The 21403-nt window shown below is 47.4% G+C and overlaps 2 protein-coding genes across 4 annotated transcripts in view; both read left to right on the top strand.

The window, feature by feature from the left end:
• The window catches only part of LOC119967506 (protein LYRIC-like), a 191755-nt gene extending 186780 nt beyond the window's left edge, over nt 1-4975 (top strand). For all 3 annotated transcript variants that reach the window (XM_038800159.1, XM_038800158.1, XM_038800161.1), the window contains one exon: nt 1709-4975. In XM_038800159.1, coding sequence (XP_038656087.1) covers nt 1709-1776 — 68 coding nt within the window. In that variant the 3' untranslated portion in view covers nt 1777-4975. The remainder of the gene's footprint in view (nt 1-1708) is intronic.
• Nucleotides 4976-11363: 6388 nt separating this feature from the next.
• laptm4a (lysosomal protein transmembrane 4 alpha) overlaps nt 11364-21403 on the top strand; it is a 31116-nt gene continuing 21076 nt past the window's right edge. Inside the window, exon 1 of the mRNA XM_038800157.1 lies at nt 11364-11574. Coding sequence (XP_038656085.1) covers nt 11476-11574 — 99 coding nt within the window. The 5' untranslated portion in view covers nt 11364-11475. The remainder of the gene's footprint in view (nt 11575-21403) is intronic.

Below are 21403 nucleotides of genomic sequence, written 5' to 3'. Positions count from 1 at the left end.
ATGAAGTAAATCTATGAAATATTGAAATGAAATTAATTTTTTAAATGTTTTTCTTAACATTGTGGAAGAGGTTATGAAAATATTTAGCAGCATTTTTGTTCAAATGCACAGGTTACACTACTGTCTGGAGAGACTTTAAATTTCTGCTTTCGTATTTTGTCAGCAGAACCCCTTAAACATGTGTAGTTTGGGTTTCCTGGTTTATATATTATTTCTCTTTTGGTGGCTGTTTCGACCATTTTCGTTTGCAGCAAATTATGTGCTTAATCAGTGCTTTCATTTTGCATTGTTAACAAAATCACCAAACTTTTGGGTAAAAGCCAAAACCCTCACAGATCGACCTCACATCTGAGTAAGACAGCGTTGTGGTGGACTTCCTCCAACTAACCACAGGAGGCCCAGGAACCGGTTACAATAGTTTATTCATGATTCAAACATGGAAGGAACTACCCCGGAGAAACCTCTGGGGGAGCACCCTCCTCTAACACATTTCTCTAACACAGCAATCACAGGGAGAGCATTCTAAAACCATTTTCTCTCCCATGTCACAGGTACAGACTGATATACAGTTATTCAGTACACAGAACGTTGTTTTAAAATTCCGATCGTACCTATGTAGGTTTATTATTAAACCTTCACCCAAAAGCTTGTTAGTAGTCGAGCTAGAGAATTGTCTGTTTTTCGAAAAAGTAAACTACCTTGTTGGCGAGTTCTGCTGATCTCAGGTGCTTGACCAGCATTTGCTTTTACTCTAATGCAGGGGTGTTAGATCTATTCCCCCTCTATAAAATCCAATAATTTCCCCTTTCACAGGCATTAAGGAATTGGAACCTTGGGGCCCTACCTTGGCTGTCTCACAACTGGCCGGAGCTTCCCACAGGTCCCCAATTTTGGCCTCCGATTCTGCTCCACTGACCGAGCTGTCTGTGGGAATCACCATTATTTTATTTAAATGAGCCACAACCATTAAGATTAGCACGGCATCCACGTTCCTGGCTTTGACAATTATTTCCCACTCCCCCCTCCAATCTCCCTGTTCATATCAAGGTCATGGAGTCTGAGAGGGTCACTGGGCTTAATGGAGCCGGGAAACTGGGACCTAAATGTTCTGGTCCCGCCCGCCCTGCGAATTGTTGCGGGCAGGATGTTAAATATATCAGACAAAGCCAAAGGTGTGTTGACTGGGCGGGAATTTCTGGTCCTGGGTTTTGTGCTTGATTGAGTGTGTAAATTTTATTCCAGTGAATCAGTTCTTATGCTACAAATCTTTCTAACCGCAATTAACTTTTATGGTAAGAATTCATCCATAATATCACTTCCACCAATTGTCTTCTCCAGGACTGATGAGCAAAGATGAATTTCAAAAACTCAATAGAAGGGGAATTTTGTTAGGTCTTATTAGATGTCCCAAAATCTGGAAATCGTAATCTTTGAGTTTGCTGCAAAAAGAAAAGGTATTGAGGTGCCCACACTCTCGATTCTTACAAACACAATGAGAGGTTTTATTCAGGATGTTGCTCATACAATCTAAGATGGAGAACCGAAGCCCATGCGAACATTCACTGCTGACGTCACTGCAAATCACGTGAAACGTCACCGACAGGGATTTATTCTCTGATATATAACAATAAGCTTGCTGTAGGCAGATGACATATTGTTCAGTGAACAATATTTAATCCCGAGTGCTTTTTTTTTGTATTTATTACAGATAATGGCTTCACTTTAGATTGTGCCAAAACAGAGAAGAGGAAAATGAAAGCAAGAAGAGAAACTTGACGCTGCCTTTTTATTCATGTAAATGGTTCAAGTTTTTCATTCTGATATCGTCACCAGTTACTGCTAAATTAGCTTCAAGCGTTCTGCTGCAGGAAGCATTGCACTAAGTCCATAAAATGAACAAAGGGACAAAATAGTAGGAAGCTCTGGCCTAGTCATGGAAACCACAGAGCAAAGGAAACGGAGTAGTTGAAGCCAAGTGCTTATTGCTACTGAAGGGTGAAATTCAGCTACAAAAGGGATGCATTTCCTACGTTCCTTGTAGATTTTTCTATTTTAGCACAACATGGGATGCAAACCCGCTTTGCCAGTCCCAAGCAGCCTCGACTTATGGCAGTATAGAAACAGGCTAGATTACATTTTTTTTTTAAAGTTTCATTTTTAATTGCAATCCATGTAAAACTGTCCATGTTCATCTCATGTACACAGGAACAGATGTGTTGTGTCTTATTGTGAAGCTGTACTTAAAACTATGTCTGCATGTCTGTGTCTTAAGTCATACTGGTTACTTGCAGGTAGGATCATACTCGACAATGTTGAGGTGTACATGTGGAGTCATCTGTCATTTGTCCACTGATAGCTCATAGCAATATTATAGCACTTCAGGTATTACTTACAAAATCTGGACAAGCAAGGTTATTATTTGAATACTATAATTTTGCATCTTTTAGGGTGAACATGGCTGATTTTTTTTTTTGCAAACTGCAAGGGAGCCTTAGAAGTGCAGCCTATAAAACATGTTATGTATCTTTTGTCAGTGGTGCCAATGCTTTCACTTCGTTTATTGACAAATCCTTAGTTTCGAGTTTAAAAGTGCTCTATATCAGTCAGGCTGATTTATTTCTAAACCTTCTATCAAACAAAAGGGGACATAATCTCCAATGTTAAAATAGATACTAAAGGCTGAGATTATCTGATCAGTTGATAGAAGGATTCAATGAGCGCTTACTAATGAGAATATCTTATTCCAATCAGACGGAAATCCATGGATTGGCATTACAGTTATTGATCTAAACGACATTGAAGACCAATATTTCCAAGAAATGTGCTCATTTTGAAACATTTTGCTGTAAACCCAATCAGGGTTGCTGTACAAATGTAGAAGTGGGGGCCTTCTAGAAAGATCCACTTTTTTTGCTCAACCTAGTTGTTCTGCAATGTTACCATTTCAAGATGCAATAAGATAGTTTATACAAACTAAGCATCAGTCACAGGCACTCAAACTTATGATATGATGATCTGTCCATTGCCTTCTGAAATCTAAAGTCTTTTTCCATTAACTTTTCAAATTGATAATTTATTTTATTTTATAGTTTCATTCAATGTGCTTACACTAAATGAATCATTGAGCAGTAATATGACAAACAGTGTGAAATGTGACAACTAAAGATGTAATGATAATTGTTTGAACTAAAGGGATAGTGTTTAATTGCTGTGTTGGATTCTTGACAGCATCAAAACCTGAGTTGGCGCAAACAAAGGATAAAAATGTCTGAATGAAGGCTAGAACACATGCACTAAATTATCTTACAGAAAGTAAATCAGCACCTATGACTTCCCTAGGTATACACCTTGTGTATTATTTGTTTGAGTATTCAATATTAGATACAATCCTGTGTAATGTAGCAGTGAATTTTCAATTTTCTTTGGAAGAGAATTCAGTTAAAGAGTGATTTAAAATCAAAGCAACATCGTATTTTATGTAAATAGCCTACTAGTTAGCAACAACCGATACCTCCTGAACCAGTATCCTTAAATATAGCATTTACTATTTGCAAAGAGCTAAACTATCCAGATTTCTGAGGGTGTTTGCTACTGTCACTCACCCATTACATTTTCTTTCACAATCAGTGATAAACATGATGAACACATGCCAGTCTCTGAATAACTGCAGGAAAGATGTTTTTTCTCCAGCTATACAACTTTTTAACTGGTCATATGGCCAGATTAGCCTTAATGATGACTTAACAGTTTTATAGGAGAAGATTTAACAGTTCTCACGAGTGTTCTTATAAGAAAGTATTTCGGTCCTTTTTTTATAACTCTTGGAGTGCATTATTTCCTCCCCCAACAGCAACGATTTATATAGAATTACAATGTACTTCTGCGACACATTTCTTTCAAAATATGACCTGACTTCAAATCTGCTGTGAAGGTTATGCCTGTTTTGCTCTCGCTGAATATTTGACTTTTACTTCATAAACATCTTGATGCAATGATAATTTACGGCATCAATTAATAAATTAAATTTGAAATGCTTTTGTAGCAAATAATGATAATTGTTTAAGACTGTCAAGAAATGTTTTACTCAAACCTATATATAACTGTAAAGTCCATTTTATGCATCATTTCTCTGTTCTAGTGACTGATTTAGTTAACAGAACTGATGCAAAGTGAACCACTTTATAAGTCATTCCCTTACTGCGCGGGAAACTTTAAAATGTGCAGGAATTTGCAACTCATCAGATTGTATGGTCGGTTTACGCTGGACAAAAGTATTTAACAAGGGAATAACATTTTTTCAATATTTAAATTACTTTGGATTTTCAAATTTGAATTCTGGGCTTCTGAAGTTTACTGATTTCCTACTTGTAAAATATTGAACAGTCATTTGGTTAAAGGTAGTCTAGAAACAAGTTGGGTCTTTTGATAATGTGGACAATTTTTTCAGTATAAGTCTGCATTACTGTATAATATGTTTGCACTTTATATTATAGAGTTTGTGCGATTTTTTTTTTCGTTTCTGTTATATAATGAATGTTCTATGTTTCAACAATTGGTTTAAAAAAACAAGTATTTATCATGAGGTAAATATGCTACGCATTGGGAAATGATGGAACACGCAGTTTATCCTTTTCATAAGATTTCATTTCATGAAGGTCTTAAAAAGGATAATAAAAAATATCTTCCTGATAGTAAACCACGTGTGTGGTGTAATCATTGTGTTATGTTAATTTAAGTAGGATAATTGTTTTAACAAATCTTTTACAATCCTTTTGGAAGGTATTTCTCAAACTTTACAAATATAAAGCTGTGAAAGTGGAACTTGTACAGTAGCACTGTGATTTGCAATACAGTGACTATGGTGAAGGTGTTCTCAGCATATGCTGGTAAATGTTTGATCATTTTTTTAATGTGTAAGGAGAGTGATATTTTACTTGACAGCTGATATTAAAAGTCTCATCTATTTTGGTATTCATTTTATGAGACCTGCATAAACTGCTTTTCAGAACTACATTTGAAAAATGTTTCATTAAACATCAATTGCCTACTCAGGCTATGTTTAATAACCGTCTAAGCTATGATGCGTGCCTTTAAAAATATTTATCATCGTTGACCATTCCAGATACAATCTTTGAACTGTACTAATTAACAGATCGCAACCAAGATTATGGTAGAAGCACTATAGTTAATCTTGTTAATGCAAGGAGGGGGGTGATATAGCTCATGAAAGTCCAGTGATGAAAGGATCAGGCTCAACTGTGATTGCCCCTGTACTCAAATACCCAACCTACATTCATAGTCTAAGCTGACTTTTGAAAAATAGACACTGATGTAAAGTGTGGTGGGCTGCTTATGCTCCTGAAACTGTTGTTCCAAGTGAGCCTGTGCCTTTGGGAGAAGGGGAAAGAGAATTGGCAGGCAAGAATTTATTTACTCTTGCATATTTTTATTAATGAACTACCCCAACATGTTGTCAACTGTTTTAACAGTGCTCCTAATATTTTTTCATCACTACCACATACATCATTAGAATGTACAGATTTAGGAAATAATGTGATGTAGGTTAACAGAAGCCGTGCTGTATTATAAAAGTACCTTTGCCTCCTCAAACAGTACACATGGAGTGGGATTCACCAATAATGGGGCAATGTCCCCACGCCAGCATCAAAACGCGGGCGTTTCACTCTGGACTTTCCTTAAGAAAGTCCAGAGTGATTCTCCAACCTGCAGGGCCCCGGAGTGCTTCTTGCGGTCTGGCTGCGAATACGAGCATTACACTTCGGCCATGGCGGACTCGCACCGCGGACCCTGATGCAAGAAGTAGGTCCCCACGATATTGTGGGCGCCCACGGATCGGTGCCGCCTGTTCGCTTGCCTGGCCGTCCATGAGCCCCCCATGGAAGGATCACCCCCTCCCCGACCAGGGCGGCCGCGGACTGAGTCTGCAGCCGCCACCGGCCATTCCCGAGAGGCAAAACGTGGTTAGAACCACACTGTCGGGAACTCGGCCAGTTTTCCTCAGAGAATCGCTGGGGGGGCCTCTTGTCAATCGCCTCCTACCCGTGCTGCGTAGACCGCATGGGCGCGATTTGCGGTGATTCCCCGGGGACTGGAGAATCACGGGAGAGGTGTCGGACAGGATTTTGGCGTAAATGCCCATTCTCCGCCCCTGCGCCAATCGCGATTTCGGCGCGGAGGATCGGAAAATCCAGCCCATTTTCTTTAAAACTTCAGTTTAAATATTTTGAAGCCAAAAGGCAAACTTGGGAGATCTTGTTATTTTTAGCTTTCTTTTAACTGAAGGGAAATATGTAGAAACATGTTGGATTATGCAGCATTGGTTTGACTCTCCAGCGTATTAATTATAACTGAGGACGTGCCCTATTAATATGCATTTCTACATATAGGCGGCTATCATGCCATTCATTATAGTACCTCTGGCCAATAATCTGCATCTACCCTATTTTGAGTAAATTGCAAAACATGTTGTCAAAAAGAAAATTAAGTGTTTTGTTCTTTGTTAGATAGGTTGCATATCTGACATCCTGTACTAGGTGATCAGAAATTTACACCAGCGAAACATTGGAAAGACTGAAGCCATTGTCTTTAGTGCCTGCTATGAACTCTGTTTCCTAGATACTGACTTCAATTCTCTCCCTGGCAACTATCTGATGCTGAACCAGACGATTCACAACCGTGACATCATATTTGATCACAAGCATCCCTGTGTTATCTGACCTCAATGGCATCCAGTCAAGCAAGGTCCCGATTTTGAAATTCTTGATTGTTTTCAAGTCCGTCCATGGCCTCATATCCTTAGTATCTCTCTAATTTTCTCCAGCCCTATAACCCTCCCAAGATATCTGTGCTCATTTAATTCTGGCTTCTTGAGCACCTCCAAATTTTAATTTCACCATCATTGGTAGCTGTTCAGCTGCATAGACCTTGAGCTCTGAAATTTCCTCCCTAGCCCTTTCCTCCTTTCAGACACTCCTTAAGATTTATTTCTGACCAATCTTTTGGCCAGCTGTCCAAACATCGTCTTATGTGTTTTGATGTCTAATTTTGCTTTACAGTTCTCTTGTAAAGTGTCTTGGGATGTTTTATTATGCAAAAGATGCTGTATTAAATAGAAGCTGTTGTTGACAAGACACACATTGGTGCATGGCATGAACTGATTTTCTTTTTCAAGATCTATTTAGCAATTGGATGCAACCATCATCGAAAGTCTGACTCATATTTTAGTTCCGTCTCTGGTGCGGGGTGGGGAATTGGATGTCATTTTGCCGAAATTGGGCATAAAACGCTGGCAAAAATAACTCACTGTGCTCAAAAGGCACATAACCTCCTGTGCTCAAAAGGCACCATGAGTAGATTCATGCCATATTGGTTCAGATACTTCATAGGCCTCCCTAATGGAATCTTGAAATAATGCTAGCCTAATTTGGCATCACGGTAGCACAGTGGTTAGCACTATCGCTTCGCAGCTCCAGAGTCCCAGGTTCGTTTCCCGGCTTGGCGGAGTCTGCACCTTCTCCCCGTCTCTGTGTGCGTTTCCTCCGGGTGCTCTGGAGTTTCCTCCCACAGTCCAAAGATGTGCAGGTTGGGTGGATTGGCCATGCTAAATTACCCTTAGTGTCCAAAAAGGTTAGGTGGGGTTACTGGGTTATGGGCATAGGGTGGAGGTGTGTGCTGTTTCCAAGGGCCGGTGCAGATTCAATGGGCTGAATGGCCTCTCTGCACTGTAAATTCTATGATTTATAGGAATTAATCTTTACAGAATTGGCTTCAGTGCCGTGGTGGAAAACAGGTTTATAAGGTTGCCAAATGAAGAGGAAAGCAGTCCCACAGAACTGGAGAGGTTGTGGAAAAGAACGAAGGAGGGGATGGTGGGTATGAGGGGAAGAGATGGAGTGGACAGGATAAAATTGTTTCCCTTGGCGAAGAATTTTAGAACCGGGGACATAGATTCAAGATACGTGTCAGAAGGTGTAGAGGAGACATGAGGAAGAACATTTTTACGCAGAAGGTAGTGGGTGCCTGGAATTCGCTTCCTCAGTTGGCAGCAGAGGCAGAGCTAAATGCTTTTAAATGGTAAAAAGTGCTGTAAACTGCAGGGTTATGGGTCGGGTGCAGGAAGGTGGGATTAGAAAGGGCACTAGGTGTTCTCAGGCTGACATGACAAGAAGGACCAAATGGCCTCCACCCTGTAACTTTTCTGTGGTGCAGGGGTCATTATAATGTATATCTTCAGCAACACCAGGAATTCATCAGGGAATTCGACCCTTATAACTCAGTTTGTTGTGCATAGTTCCATTGACAGGTACCTAAGTGCAAAGTGACAAGAGTTCATCACCTCCCAATGGAAGTTGGCAACAGGAAAGAGCTTTGGGGTGTGGAAAAATTGGCTTTACTGTACATACACGCACTTATGTAGAGCTAAACCTGCATTGAACTCACCTGCAACTATAGGCTGGGAATAACACAGGCCTGTGCCTATTTTGCTGACAGTAATAATAATAACCTTTATTAGTGTCACAAGTAGGCTTACATTATCACTGCATGAAGTTACTGTGAAAATCCCCTAGTTGCCACACTAGGGAATGTGCTCAGGTACACTGAGGGAGAATTCAGAATGTCCAATTCACCTAACAGTACATCTGTTGTGACTGGTGGGAGGAAACTGGAGCACCTGGAGGAAACCCACGCAGAAATGGGGAGAACGTGCAGATTCCAGACAAACAACGACCCAAGTCAGGAATTGAACCCAGATCCCTGACGCTGTGAAGCAACAGTGCTAACCACTGTCCTGCCGTGTCGCCCAGTAATGATGATGTTTCATTTTGTACCGACCTCCCATTGGATTCAGAAGTTAGAAATGCAACAGGTTTTAATATTGCATCAATCTGAAATGTTAAGGGTTTCTCTCTTCACAGAAACTGCCTCACAGGCTGAGTATTTCCATGATTTTCTGTTTTTGTTTCAGGGTTACAGCATGTGTGGTATTTTGCTTATTAATTAGTAGTCATGGGGCTATTTAGCTCACTGGGCTAAATCTCTGGCTTTGAAAGTTTGAAAGGCAAGCCAGCAGCACAGTTCGATTCCCGTATCAGCCTCCCCGAACAGGCGCTGGAATGTGGCGACTAGGGGCTTTTCACAGTAACTTCATTTGAAGCCTACTTGTGACAATAAGCGGTTTTCATTTCATCAGTCATTCAACCAATTTTTGTTTTAAAATGACATCGGTTGGTACAATGGGTAGACAAGCAGATGAAATTCAATGGAGAAAAGTATGAAGTGATTGATTTTGGTAGGAAGAGTGCAGACCGGCAATATAAAATAAAGGATATAGTCTAAAGAGAGTGCAGGAGCAGAGAGATGTAGGTGCATATATGCATAAATCATTGAAGGTGGCAGAAGTTATCAAAGGCATTATGGTATCTTCATCAATAGGGGTACAAAAACAAGGAAATTATATTGAACTTGTATAAAATAGTGATTTAGCCTCAACTGGTGTGTTGTGTCCATTTTGGGGCAGCATACTTTGGAACATATGTTCAGGAACAGTACAAAAAATATTCCAAGAATGGTTCCAGGGAGGAGGAGCTTCAAATGCATGGAAAAATTTTGAGAATGGGAAAATGGCGTTTTAGTAGACACATCACCCATGATTCAGTTGAATGGCGGAGAAGGCTGAAAGGGGCTGAACAGCACACTCCTGCTCCTTTATTCCTATATTAAAAACATTCTTGGAAAAGCAGTGGGTGAGAGGATATTTGGTAGAGATATTCAAAGTCATGAGGAGTCTGGGCAGAGCAAACAGGGGAAAAACCGCTCCCATTGGAAGCTGAAAAACAGGGGGCGCGATTCTCCGCACTCACGATGGGGCCGAGAATAGAGGGCGGCGCAAATTTTTACGGCGACGCTGGTCTGACGCCCTCCCGCTATTCTCCCCCCCACCCCCACGCCCGCCCCCCGACACGAATCGCTGCTCGCCGTTTTTTTACAGCGAGCAGCGATTCTCCCCTGGCCGATGGGCCGATTTCCAAGGCCTTTACGGCCGTTTTCACGAATTTGAATACACCTGCTATATAAGTTCGTGAAAACGGTACCAAAGTGCCGTTCTGCACAACCATGCCACCGATTGGCACGGCCGTGCCAAGGATGGCATGGGCCTGCGATCAGTGGGCACCGATCGCGGGCAGCAGGTACTTACCCCGCGCACTCTTTGTTACTCCGCCGCCCCGCTGGATCAGTCCGTGGGCGGCTGAGGGGCATTACGGACCGCGGGTCTGACGCATATGCGCGGATGACGTCATCCGCGCATGCACGGGTTGGAGTCGTCCAATGCGTGGCTGACGTCATCATATGCATCAGCCGTCACTAACATTGGCGCGCGGGCTTAGCGAAATTCGCTAAGCCTGCGATGCCGTAGTTCACGGGGCCGCGATGCTAGCCCTGACCGGGGAGCTGAATCGGGTCCCGGGCGGGGGCGCGGAGGCTGCCGTGAAACACGGCCGTTTTCATGGCAGCCTTCACGACTCTCCGCATTTGCGGAGAATCGCGCCCAGGGTGCAGATCATAGAATTTACAATGCAGAAGGAGGCCCATTGAGTCTGCACTGGCCCTTACAAAGAGCACCCTACTGAAGCCCACATATCTACCCTATCCCAGTAACCCCCACTTAACATTTGTTTGGACACCAAGGGCAATTTAGCATGGCCAATCCACCCAACCCACACATCTTTGGACTGTGGGAGGAAACCGGAGCACCCGGAGGAAACCCACGCAGATGCGGGGAGAACGTGCAGACTCTGCACAGACAGTGACCTAGCTGGGAATCGAACCTGGGACCCTGAAGCTTTGAAGCAACTTTGCTAACCACTATGGTACCCTACTACCCACTGGCAGATTGAAGGTAATTGACAAAAGAATCAATGGCAATCGTTTTCTCACAGCAAGTGGTTTGGATCTGGAATGTATTGGCTGAGTGTGTGGTGATGGCAGGTTCAATTAATGCTTTCCATAGGAATTTTGTCATTAGCTGAACAGGGGGGGGGGGGGGGAAACTTGCAGCGACGAGAAAAGGCAGGGTAGTGGCATCTGGTGCAGCAGAGAAACGATGGGTACAATGACTTCCTTCTCAGCTATTGCCAGGTATGAAACTGCAGATATGGGGAACTCAGTAGACCAGCCCCGTGCCACAAAGAGACGATGTGGATTTGTAGGCACTAGGCGTTGCCAGTCTGCCCACTCGATGACGAAATGAAAGTGGAACTCTGTGACGCAGCCGCTGCCACCTTCCCATTGGCCTGTTTGTGCGGCTGCCTCTCTCGGCGCTGTGATTGGATGGGGCCCGCTGTCAATCAGTTGGTGGGTGTGGTTTGTCAGATTGGGTTGAGGCGCTGCGAGGTGAAAGCCCAGGCCGCTGAGCGGACATTATTGCCGTCCCTCGACCCCCATCCCCAGAAAACAATGACTTTCAAATCTGTCGGCAGCCGCCTGTACAGTACCTGGTGCTGCGTTTTCTGCCATGTCCGCACCGGCACCATTATCCTCGGAACCTGGTACATGGTGAGTCCGGAATTGAAATGCGCGCAGCCGGAGGCGGGCGGAGCGATAAACAAACGGCCGCCCACCCGGGGCTGAGCCCAGGGGGGACAGCGAGGCGTCTGAGGGATAGTGAGAGTCCGCCGGCCTCTGACCCCTTTCCCCGGCCTGGCCCCTGACCACCTTCCGGGCTCCTGGCCCCCCGGACCCGTTTCCTGATCCCCAAACCCCGAGCCGGGTTCCCGACCCCCCCCCCCCCCCCTTTCCGGGCTCCCGACCCCCCCCCCCCCCCCTTTCCGGGCTCCCGACCCCCCCCCCCCCTTTCCGGGCTCCCGACCCCCCCCCCCCCTTTCCGGGCTCCCGACCCCCCCCCCCCCTTTCCGGGCTCCCGACCCCCCCCCCCCCCCCTTTCCGGGCTCCCGACCCCCCCCCCCCCCCCTTTCCGGGCTCCCGACCCCCCCCCTTTCCGGGCTCCCGACCCCCCCCCCTTTCCGGGCTCCCGACCCCCCCCCCCCCCTTTCCGGGCTCCCGACCCCCCCCCCCCCCCTTTCCGGGCTCCCGACCCCCCCCCCCCTTTCCGGGCTCCCGACCCCCCCCCCCCCCTTTTCCGGGCTCCCGACCCCCCCCCCCCCTTTCCGGGCTCCCGACCCCCCCCCCCCCTTTCCGGGCTCCCGACCCCCCCCCCCCCCCCCTTTCCGGCTCCCGACCCCCCCCCCCCTTTCCGGGCTCCCGACCCCCCCCCCCTTTCCGGGTTCCCGACCCCCCCCCCCCCCTTTCCGGCTCCCGACCCCCCCCCCTTTCCGGGCTCCCGACCCCCCCCCCCCTTTCCGGGCTCCCGACCCCCCCCCCCTTTCCGGGCTCCCGACCCCCCCCCCCCTTTCCGGGCTCCCGACCCCCCCCCCCCTTTCCGGGCTCCCGAACCCCCCCCCCCCCCTTTCCGGGCTCCCGACCCCCCCCCCCCCCTTTCCGGGCTCCCGAACCCCCCCCCCCCCCCTTTCCGGGCTCCCGACCCCCCCCCCCCCCTTTCCGGGCTCCCGACCCCCCCCCCCCCCTTTCCGGCTCCCGACCCCCCCCCCCCCCCTTTCCGGGCTCCCGACCCCCCCCCCCCCTTTCCGGGCTCCCGACCCCCCCCCCCCCCCCCTTTCCGGGCTCCCGACCCCCCCCCCCCCCCCTTTCCGGGCTCCCGACCCCCCCCCCCCCCTTTCCGGGCTCCCGACCCCCCCCCCCCCCCTTTCCGGGCTCCCGACCCCCCCCCCCCCCCCTTTCCGGGCTCCCGACCCCCCCCCCCCCCTTTCCGGCTCCCGACCCCCCCCCCCCCCTTTCCGGGCTCCCGACCCCCCCCCCCCCCCCCTTTCCGGGCTCCCGACCCCACCCCCCCTTTCCGGGCTCCCGACCCCCCCCCCCCCTTTCCGGGCTCCCGACCCCCCCCCCCCTTTCCGGGCTCCCGACCCCCCCCCCCCCCTTTCCGGGCTCCCGACCCCCCCCCCCCCCCCCCTTTCCGGGCTCCCGACCCCACCCCCCCTTTCCGGGCTCCCGACCCCCCCCCCCCCTTTCCGGGCTCCCGACCCCCCCCCCCCTTTCCGGGCTCCCGACCCCCCCCCCCCCCCCCCCCTTTCCGGGCTCCCGACCCCCCCCCCCCCCCCTTTCCGGGCTCCCGACCCCCCCCCCCCCCTTTCCGGGCTCCCGACCCCCCCCCCCCCCCTTTCCGGGCTCCCGACCCCCCCCCCCCCCCCTTTCCGGGCTCCCGACCCCCCCCCCCTTTCCGGGCTCCCGACCCCCCCCCCCCCCTTTCCGGCTCCCGACCCTCCCCCCCCCCCCCCCTTTCCGGGCTCCGACCCCCCCCCCCCCCCCTTTCCGGGCTCCCGACCCCCCCCCCCCCCCCCCTTTCCGGCTCCCGACCCCCCCCCCCCCCCTTTTCCGGGCTCCCGGCTCCCGACCCCCCCCCCCCTTCCGGGCTCCCGACCCCCCCCCCTTCCGGCTCCCGACCCCCCCCCCCCTTCCGGGCTCCCGACCCCCCCCCCCCCCCCCCCCCCAAAAAAAACCCTGGGCCCGGTTCCTGACCCTTCTCCCCCCCCCCCCATATGACCGGGTTATGTGACGTTTTTTGATGTCATTTCTGGGAAATGAAGTCTGTTCAAAAGTCAACAGGTTTACCCGGCCCCTAGTGTCCAAGTGATAGTTTTAGCTCGTGGCGAGACTTTTAAATAAAAACAAGCATTTACCAAATCAAAATATCTCTATACCTAGACACCCATAGGTCTGAATATATTGATTTGACTAATCTAAAGTCCGATTACAAAATTTACATTGATTGAAATGTCTTGAGATATATTTTTTCAAAAGGTTGACTGTCAAATTAATAATATTTAATGATATTTTGCTCACCTGCCTTCTCCCCATAACCGCTGATCCCATTATTAATCACGATTGCTGTCGAGTTAGAATTTCTTGTGTATGTAGAATCCTTACAATGCAGAAGGAGGCCATTCGGTGCATACTTGGTGGTATTCCAGAAAATCCACATTGCTTATTGCTACCTTAGATCCCCTGGTTATAATGCAATTCAGTTCATCCTTTGCCAGTACAATTTTCTCACGTCTTGTCATCTTCATGTTTGACTTTTCTAATTGGGTGCTAACCTGAGATGTTAACTGATTGCCTTCTCCACAAATGCTGACTGATATGCTGTACATTTCCAACTTTTTGTTTTTCACCTATTTGATCTTGTTAGTACCCAAGAAGTGCTCTGCAACACAATGACTACACTTCAAAAATACTTAATTGAGGATATAAATACTTTTTTTTTGTAATTGTACAAAAACTCTTGCCATGTGCTATCCCATGTTAAATACTGCTCATCTCTAACCAATTATCAAAACTTGGTGGTTCAGAGGGATCTGGGAGTCCCAATACATTAATTATAAAATATTAATGTGCAGGTGTAGCAACTAGTTAGGAAGGCAAATGGAATGTTGGCATATAATCTTTTGGTGTCACCAGTAGGCTTACATTAACACTGCAATGAAGGTACTGTGAAAATTCCCTAGTCGTCACACTCTGGGGCCTGTCCGGGTACACTGAGGGAGAATTCAGAAAACCAATTCACCTAACGTTTCGGGACTTGTGGAAGGAAACCGGAGTACCCGGAGGAAACCCACACAGATACAGGGAGCATGTGCAGACTCCATACAGACAGTGACCCAAGCCGCGAATCGAACCTGGGACCCTGGCACTGTGAAGCAACAGTGCTAACCACTCTGCTACCATGAAAGGGGAATGGAATACAAAAGTAGATAAGTTTTATTGCATCTTTACAACGCCTTGATCAGACACAATCTGGAGTACTGTGTCCAGTTCTGGTCTCTTTATTTGAAAATATATATAATTGCATTAGAAGCAATTCAGAGAAGGTTCACTCGAGTCATTCCTGGCATGAGGGGCTTATCTTTTATAAAGGAAGGTTGAATCGATTGGGTCGATATCCATTGGAGTTTAGAAGAATGAGAGGTGATCTTAACGAAACATATGAAATCCTGAGGTTACCTGTCAGGGTAGATACTGAGAGGATGTTTCTACTTGTAGGGGAGACTTGAACTAGGGAACACAGGTTTAAGAATAAGAGGTCTCTTGGCAGCACCATGGAGTAGTGATTTACACTGCTGCCTCATAGCGCTGAGGTCCCAGGTTCGATCCTGGCCCTGGGTCACTGTCTGTATGGAGTTTGCACGTTCTCCCCATGTTTGCGTGGGTTTTGCCCCACAACCCAAAGATGTGCTGAGTGGGTGGATTGGTCAGACTAAATTGCCCCTTAATTGGAAAAAATGTGGGTACTCTAAATTTAAAAAAAGGAATAAGAGGTCTCTATTTTAAGACAGAGATGGGAGAACTTATTTCTCTGGTCATTAGTGCGTGGAATTCTGTTCCCATAAAGCAGTGGAGACTAGGTCATTGAATTTATTCAAGACAGAGTTGATTAGATTTTTGATAGATAAAGGAGTCCAGGGTTATAATAGGAGCAGACAGGAAAGTGTAGTTCATTTTGTTCTGTTACCATTCGAGACCAATCGGTACACATATAGACATTGGAGTAATTAACATTTCAACTGTCCTTTATTGCTTCAGTAGTCGAACAAGAAAATATGGGGCCTACAATCCCATAATGCACTGGTTTGCAAAGTACAGCAAGCCAGACGAGACATATAATGAATAACGCATTCCTCCTCCTTATTGGAAATGTCAGTTTGAAAAACATTTTCTGAGCTAGGGAAAGGTAGTGGACTGCTTCAAAAAAAAAACACGAAGAATTATAACTATCTCCAGTTCCAATGTGTGACCATGCAGGTGGTGCTTACTTGCAGGGTATAAAGTTTTTATTTTTCAACAAAGGTATCAATTACACAGTATTCCAGCTTTAGTACTGCAGTGAGCTTGAAGCATAAATATGCTCTCATTTAGAAGGAGTGTTTAAAGACATTTCCTTTCGCTTTAGAGTGCTTTTAAAACAAAGGTTTCAGCATTTCACTCTAATTGTAATGAAGTAGATTTTATTGGGAGTGGTTGGGAGATCTGTAGCTTAAAGCTACAGATTTTTGATTGCTGGTTTTTTCTTTTAAATCTTTCAATCAGCTGCATTAATCTTTTATTTTTAAACAAGTCGAACAAGAAAATATGGGTCCTACAATCTCATAATGCACTGGGTTGCAAAGTACAGCAAGCCAGGCGAGACATATAATGAATAGCGCATTCCTCCCCCTTATTGGAAATGTCAGTTTGAAAAATATTTTCTGAGCTAGGAAAAGGTAGTGGACTGCTTCAAAAAAAACACGAAGAATCATAACTTTCTTTTGCTCTAACTCAGCAACTTCCTGTCAGCCTTTTTTCTGCTGTGCAGTTCAAAGCCAACGTGTGGTTTGCAGTTGAAAAATAAAGTTTCTTCACTTTAATTTTCGGATGGCCTTACTGTAAGGACCCGTCGCCTCATCACCAGTTTGTTGTGCTTTTCGTCATGGCAACTTTCAACGTCAATCAATACACAAGTAGATGCTGGAGGAGATTAACATTGCAACTGTGGGGCAGCACGTGGCACAGTGGTTAGCATTGCGATTCTCTCACCCCCCCCCCCCCCCCCCCCCCCAAAATGGCGTGCCCACCGATCATCGGGCCGGCGTCTCCAAGAGACGCCACTCTTTCCCCTCCGCCGCCCCGCAAGATCAAGCCGCCACGTCTTGCAGGGCAGCGGAGGGGAAGACGGCAACCGCGCATGCGCGGCTGACGTCATGTAGGCGCCGCCAGCCATGTCATTATCGGCTCACTGCCTTGACGCCGGTGGCGAGGAGCGGCCTCCGATGCCGTCGTGAAACACTCCGGGTTTCGCATCGGCCGTTGTGGAGAATCGCACCCATTGCAACTGTACATTTATTGCTTCAGCAGTCGAACTATAAGAAAACGTGAATTTTGAGATCCAGACAAGACATAAAATGCATAACACAGACCACATCCCAATGGGCTATGATCTTATTGAATGGCTGGGCAGTCTCAAAGGATTGAATGGCCAGCTCCTGTTCCTATTGCAAACAGCTTCATAGTTGCAGATTCCTCCCTGCTCTTTGATCTTATGTCTGCAACCACCTACACCGTTCAGACACTGGCCTACTGTTTTCTTTAAGCAATGTCAATAGCATCCCTGCTAGCTGGAATTTTGTGTTTATACCTGTTACTTTGCTACAGATCATCTTAAACCGCCTCAAAAACTGCTTTTAACTGTCTTTGATCAACTCCCCGTACTCATTCTTGTTGCGTTATGTTTTGACTCGAGTGGATAATACATGTCCAGTGATTGGTAGTGAGCAACAATCCAGTTTGAGTTGAAACCCTATTGTGGTGTTTTGTAAAATTAAATTGTCAGCCTTGTTATTTGTGGGATTGGCACCTGAAGAGTGACCATGAATGCTGTTTGGTTGTGACATCCAAGTAAGTAACTTGTCCTGTGTGACATTAATGCAACTCCGTCACCACACTGACTACATTTTGGGAAGGAACATCCATTAAGGTGAGCGTGAAAGCCTGGCCTTTACGGAGTCACGGAAGTATGTCCCAAAGCAATTGCTTAAATTAACCACAGTTTGTTTTTCTCCTCCTTTTCACCACCTTGCACAATAACTGTACTGGCTGGTTTGTGATGGCGCACTGTATAAGTGGTCATAAAAGCCTAAAGATTGCAGGGGTTGTGGAGAGGCTGTATGGACTACTAAGAACTTTAGGTTTTTATTTTTTTTTTATAAATGTTTTTTAATTGGGTTTTTGAACAAGGTATAATTACCGTTGTGTACACAGAATTATTTACACCACGTAAGTAGGCGACTGTTTGCGGGGGGCGGGGATTGGGGAGGCAAATATACATTTGGGTGCCGGGGAGATAATTACAGTGTGCGATACTTGGCTGTGTTTTGTGTTGTCGCCTGCTTCTCCCAGACGGGTCTCGCTGCCGTCCCGCGCTTGCCTCCGCTTCTGCTGCTCCTCCAGTCTTCCACCTTTATTTTCCTCGTTCCCCACTCCTGGAGAGATGTCATGCACATTTTGGCATCCCGTGCCTTCCTTCCGGCTCCTGTTTCCCTGCCCCACCCCGCTGGTTCTCCTCTCTCTTGTTTTCTCCCCCCCCTCCACGGTTCGCCTTTCTTTCCTCAGGTTTAGCTGTCTTCCCCCCCCCCCCCCCCCGTGGTTCACCTTTCTTTCCTCAGGTTTAGCTGTTCTCTTTCTCTCCCTTTCATGCCTTGGCTACCATCACCTGATTCTTGACTACTTTCCCCTGATTCTTGGCTACCTGGCTAGTCTTCCTCTTGTTCGTTGACCACAAACAGGTCACGGAACATTCGCGTGAATGGCTCCCACGTTCTGTGGAAGCTGTCGTCTGACCCTCGGATGGCGAATTTGGTTTTCTCCGTTTGGAGAGATTCCGAGAGGTCGGACAGCCAGTCTGCAGCTCTGGGTGGTGCTGCTGACCTCCAGCCAAACAGGATTCTCCGGCGGGCGATCAGGGAGGCAAAGGCAAGGGCGTCCGCCCTCCTCCCCAGGAATAGATCTGGCTGGTCCGAGACCCCGAAGACTGCCACTTTCGGACATGGCTCCACCCTCACCCCCACCACTTTGGACATTGCCTCAAAGAAGGCTGTCCAGTACTCCACAAGTCTGGGGCAAGACCAGAACATCTGGGCGTGGTTGGCCGGGCCTCCTTGGCATCGTTCACATCTATCCTCCACCTCCGGGAAGAACCTACTCATATGGGTTCTTGTTAAGTGGGCTCTATGTACCACTTTTAGCTGTGTCAGGCTGAGCCTTGCGCACGTGGCGGTGGAGTTGACCCTATGCAGTGCTTCGCTCCAGAGTCCCCACCCTATCTCAATCCCCAGGTCCTCCTCCCATTTCTTTCTTGTTGCGTCCAGTACGGTGTCGGCCCTTTCTGTCAGTCGGTCGTGTGTTGTTACTCGTGTCTTAATAAAGCTCGTAGTCTCAAATGTGGAGAAGATGCTTTATTGTGAGTTCGTTCTCTCTTCAGAGCTGTTTCCTAAGGTTACCTTCAGTACTCCTAGCTGGTGTGGGTGTATGTGTCCTGCTCCAAGTTCTGCCCTCTGTGAAGTGTGTCCTCACTTCCTGTCCCCGTCTATTTATATGTCTCTCCCGTGCCCCCTCTAGTGTTTGCTCAGTTGTATTGCATCTAGTTAACTTGTGATCACCACAGGTCGTACATGTCACTACAGTTTCCCTTGTCTAGTATGCTTGCGTCCAGTAGTTCTTCCAGTAGTGTCTGCCGTGGCGGTTGTGGGTACGTCCTTGTCTCCTTTCCTAGGAAGTTTTTAAGCTGCAGATACCTTGGCTCACTCCCCCTGGCTAGCTGAAATTTCTCTGTCAGTTCGTCCAGTGTTGCGACCCTGCCGTCCGTGTATAGGTCCCTGACTGACAGTGTCCCTCCGTCCTGCCTCACCTTTTGAAGGTGGCGTCAGTCAGTGCTGGTGTGAACCTATGGTTGTTGTAGATGGGAGCTTTGTCCGACATTTTGGTCAGGCCAAATTGCTGCCGCAGTTGGTTCCAGGATTGGAGGGTGGCTATCACCACCGGGCTGCTGGAGTGTTTTTTTGTTTTTAAATTTATATTACCCAATTATTTTTTCCAATTAAGGGGCAATTTAGCATGGCCAATTCACCTACTCTGCACATTTTTTTTTTGGGTGTGAGGGCAAAACCCACGCAGACACGGGGAGAATGTGCAAACTCCACACGGACAGTGCCCAGAGCCGGGATCAAACCTGGGACCTCAGCGCCGTGAGGCGGTTGTGCTAACCATTCGGCCACCGTGCTGCCCTTGCTGGAGTGTTTTTTGGGTAGGGATGGGAGTGCTGCCGTGGCGAGTGCCTGGAGGGAGTTCCCCACGCAGGAGGCCTCCTCCGCGTGCACCCGTTCGGCCTCTGGCTCCTTGATCCATCCCTTTATTCGCTCGGCTGTTGCTGCCCAGTGGTAGAATTGTTGGTTTGGGAGAGCTTTTTTGTTTTTTGTCGGACCTTCTTTGGGATCCTAGCATTTTTACCCCCCATACGAACGCCATGATTAGTTTGTCCAGCGCTTTGAAAAAGGCCTTGGGGATGTAGATCGGGATGGATCTAAACAAGAAGAGGAACCTGGGCAGTACGTTCATTTTGATCGTCTGGACCCCCCGCCCCCCGTGAGAGAGAGTGGGAGAGTGTTTCATCTTTGCCGGTCCTTTTTTACTTCCTCCGCCAGACTGGTGAGGTTCCATTTGTGGATCCCTTTCCAGTCATGGGTTATTTGGATCCCCAGGTAGCGGAATTTGTGTTGGGCTTGTTTAAATGGCAGCTCCTTTAGTGCTGCCCCCCCCCCCCCCCCCTCAGGAGCGCAATGATTCCGCCCATGCTGCTCTGGGTCCGAAATGTAGAGGAGCAGGTCATCTGCATAGAGTGATACTCTGTGCTCTCTGCCTCCCCTTCGGATCCCCCTCCAGCTTTTTGCTGCCCTGAGCGCAATTGCTAGCGGTTCGATCGCTAGGGCGAACAGCAGCGGGGACAGTGGGCATCCTTGTCTGGTGCCCCTGTGCAGTTGGGAGTTGGTATTGTTGGTCCGTACGCTCGCCATGGGAGTGTTGTATAGGAGCTTTACCCAGGAGGTGAACCCTGTTCCAAGCCCGAAACACTCCAGTACCTCTGAGGTATTTCCATTCGACTCTGTCAAAGGCCTTTTCTGCGTCCAGGGAGACAATCACCTCTTGTGTTCTCTCCCCGGAGGGGAGTCATTATCACGTTTAGGTTTTTAATTTAATATGTCACGCCACTAGTTACATGATTGACTTGCCTGATACTTGACCTCCCCTTTTAGCGTTTCTTTTCCTACTTACAATGACTTAGCTTACTCCTGTGGCTTTTGCTTTCCTGATTCTAATTTATGAAGTTTTTATTTTCAATATGTTAAACTGGAAATCAATACACAAGGGTTTTTTTAAGCAATTTTGAGTTGATTTGTGACCTAAAGTAGTATTAAACTTCAGGATTATGTTGGCTACTCCTGAAAACGATCATTGTCCCAAACAATCATTGTCTTTCTAGACGTAGTTGTAAAAACGCGCCCCTGACATCTGTTCAATTTGGCTTCATTTTCCTAGACCAAACTCGAAACTTGTGGGCCTGAAATTAACATTCCCCAGGCTTCCTAGATGTTACAATTATATAACCAAACCCTGCTTGGCGCTAAATGCATAAAATTGTAACCTTTTTGGAGTCATTTTTCTTTATGAAGAATAATGTTGAGAGGCTATTTGGAATATACTACTTTTCAACATTTCTGCATGTCCA

The sequence above is a fragment of the Scyliorhinus canicula genome, chromosome 6 (assembly GCF_902713615.1).
Source record: "Scyliorhinus canicula chromosome 6, sScyCan1.1, whole genome shotgun sequence".
NCBI lineage: Eukaryota > Metazoa > Chordata > Chondrichthyes > Carcharhiniformes > Scyliorhinidae > Scyliorhinus > Scyliorhinus canicula.
Note: the sequence above shows the minus strand (reverse complement) of the source record. Positions and strands in the feature narration are given on the sequence as shown.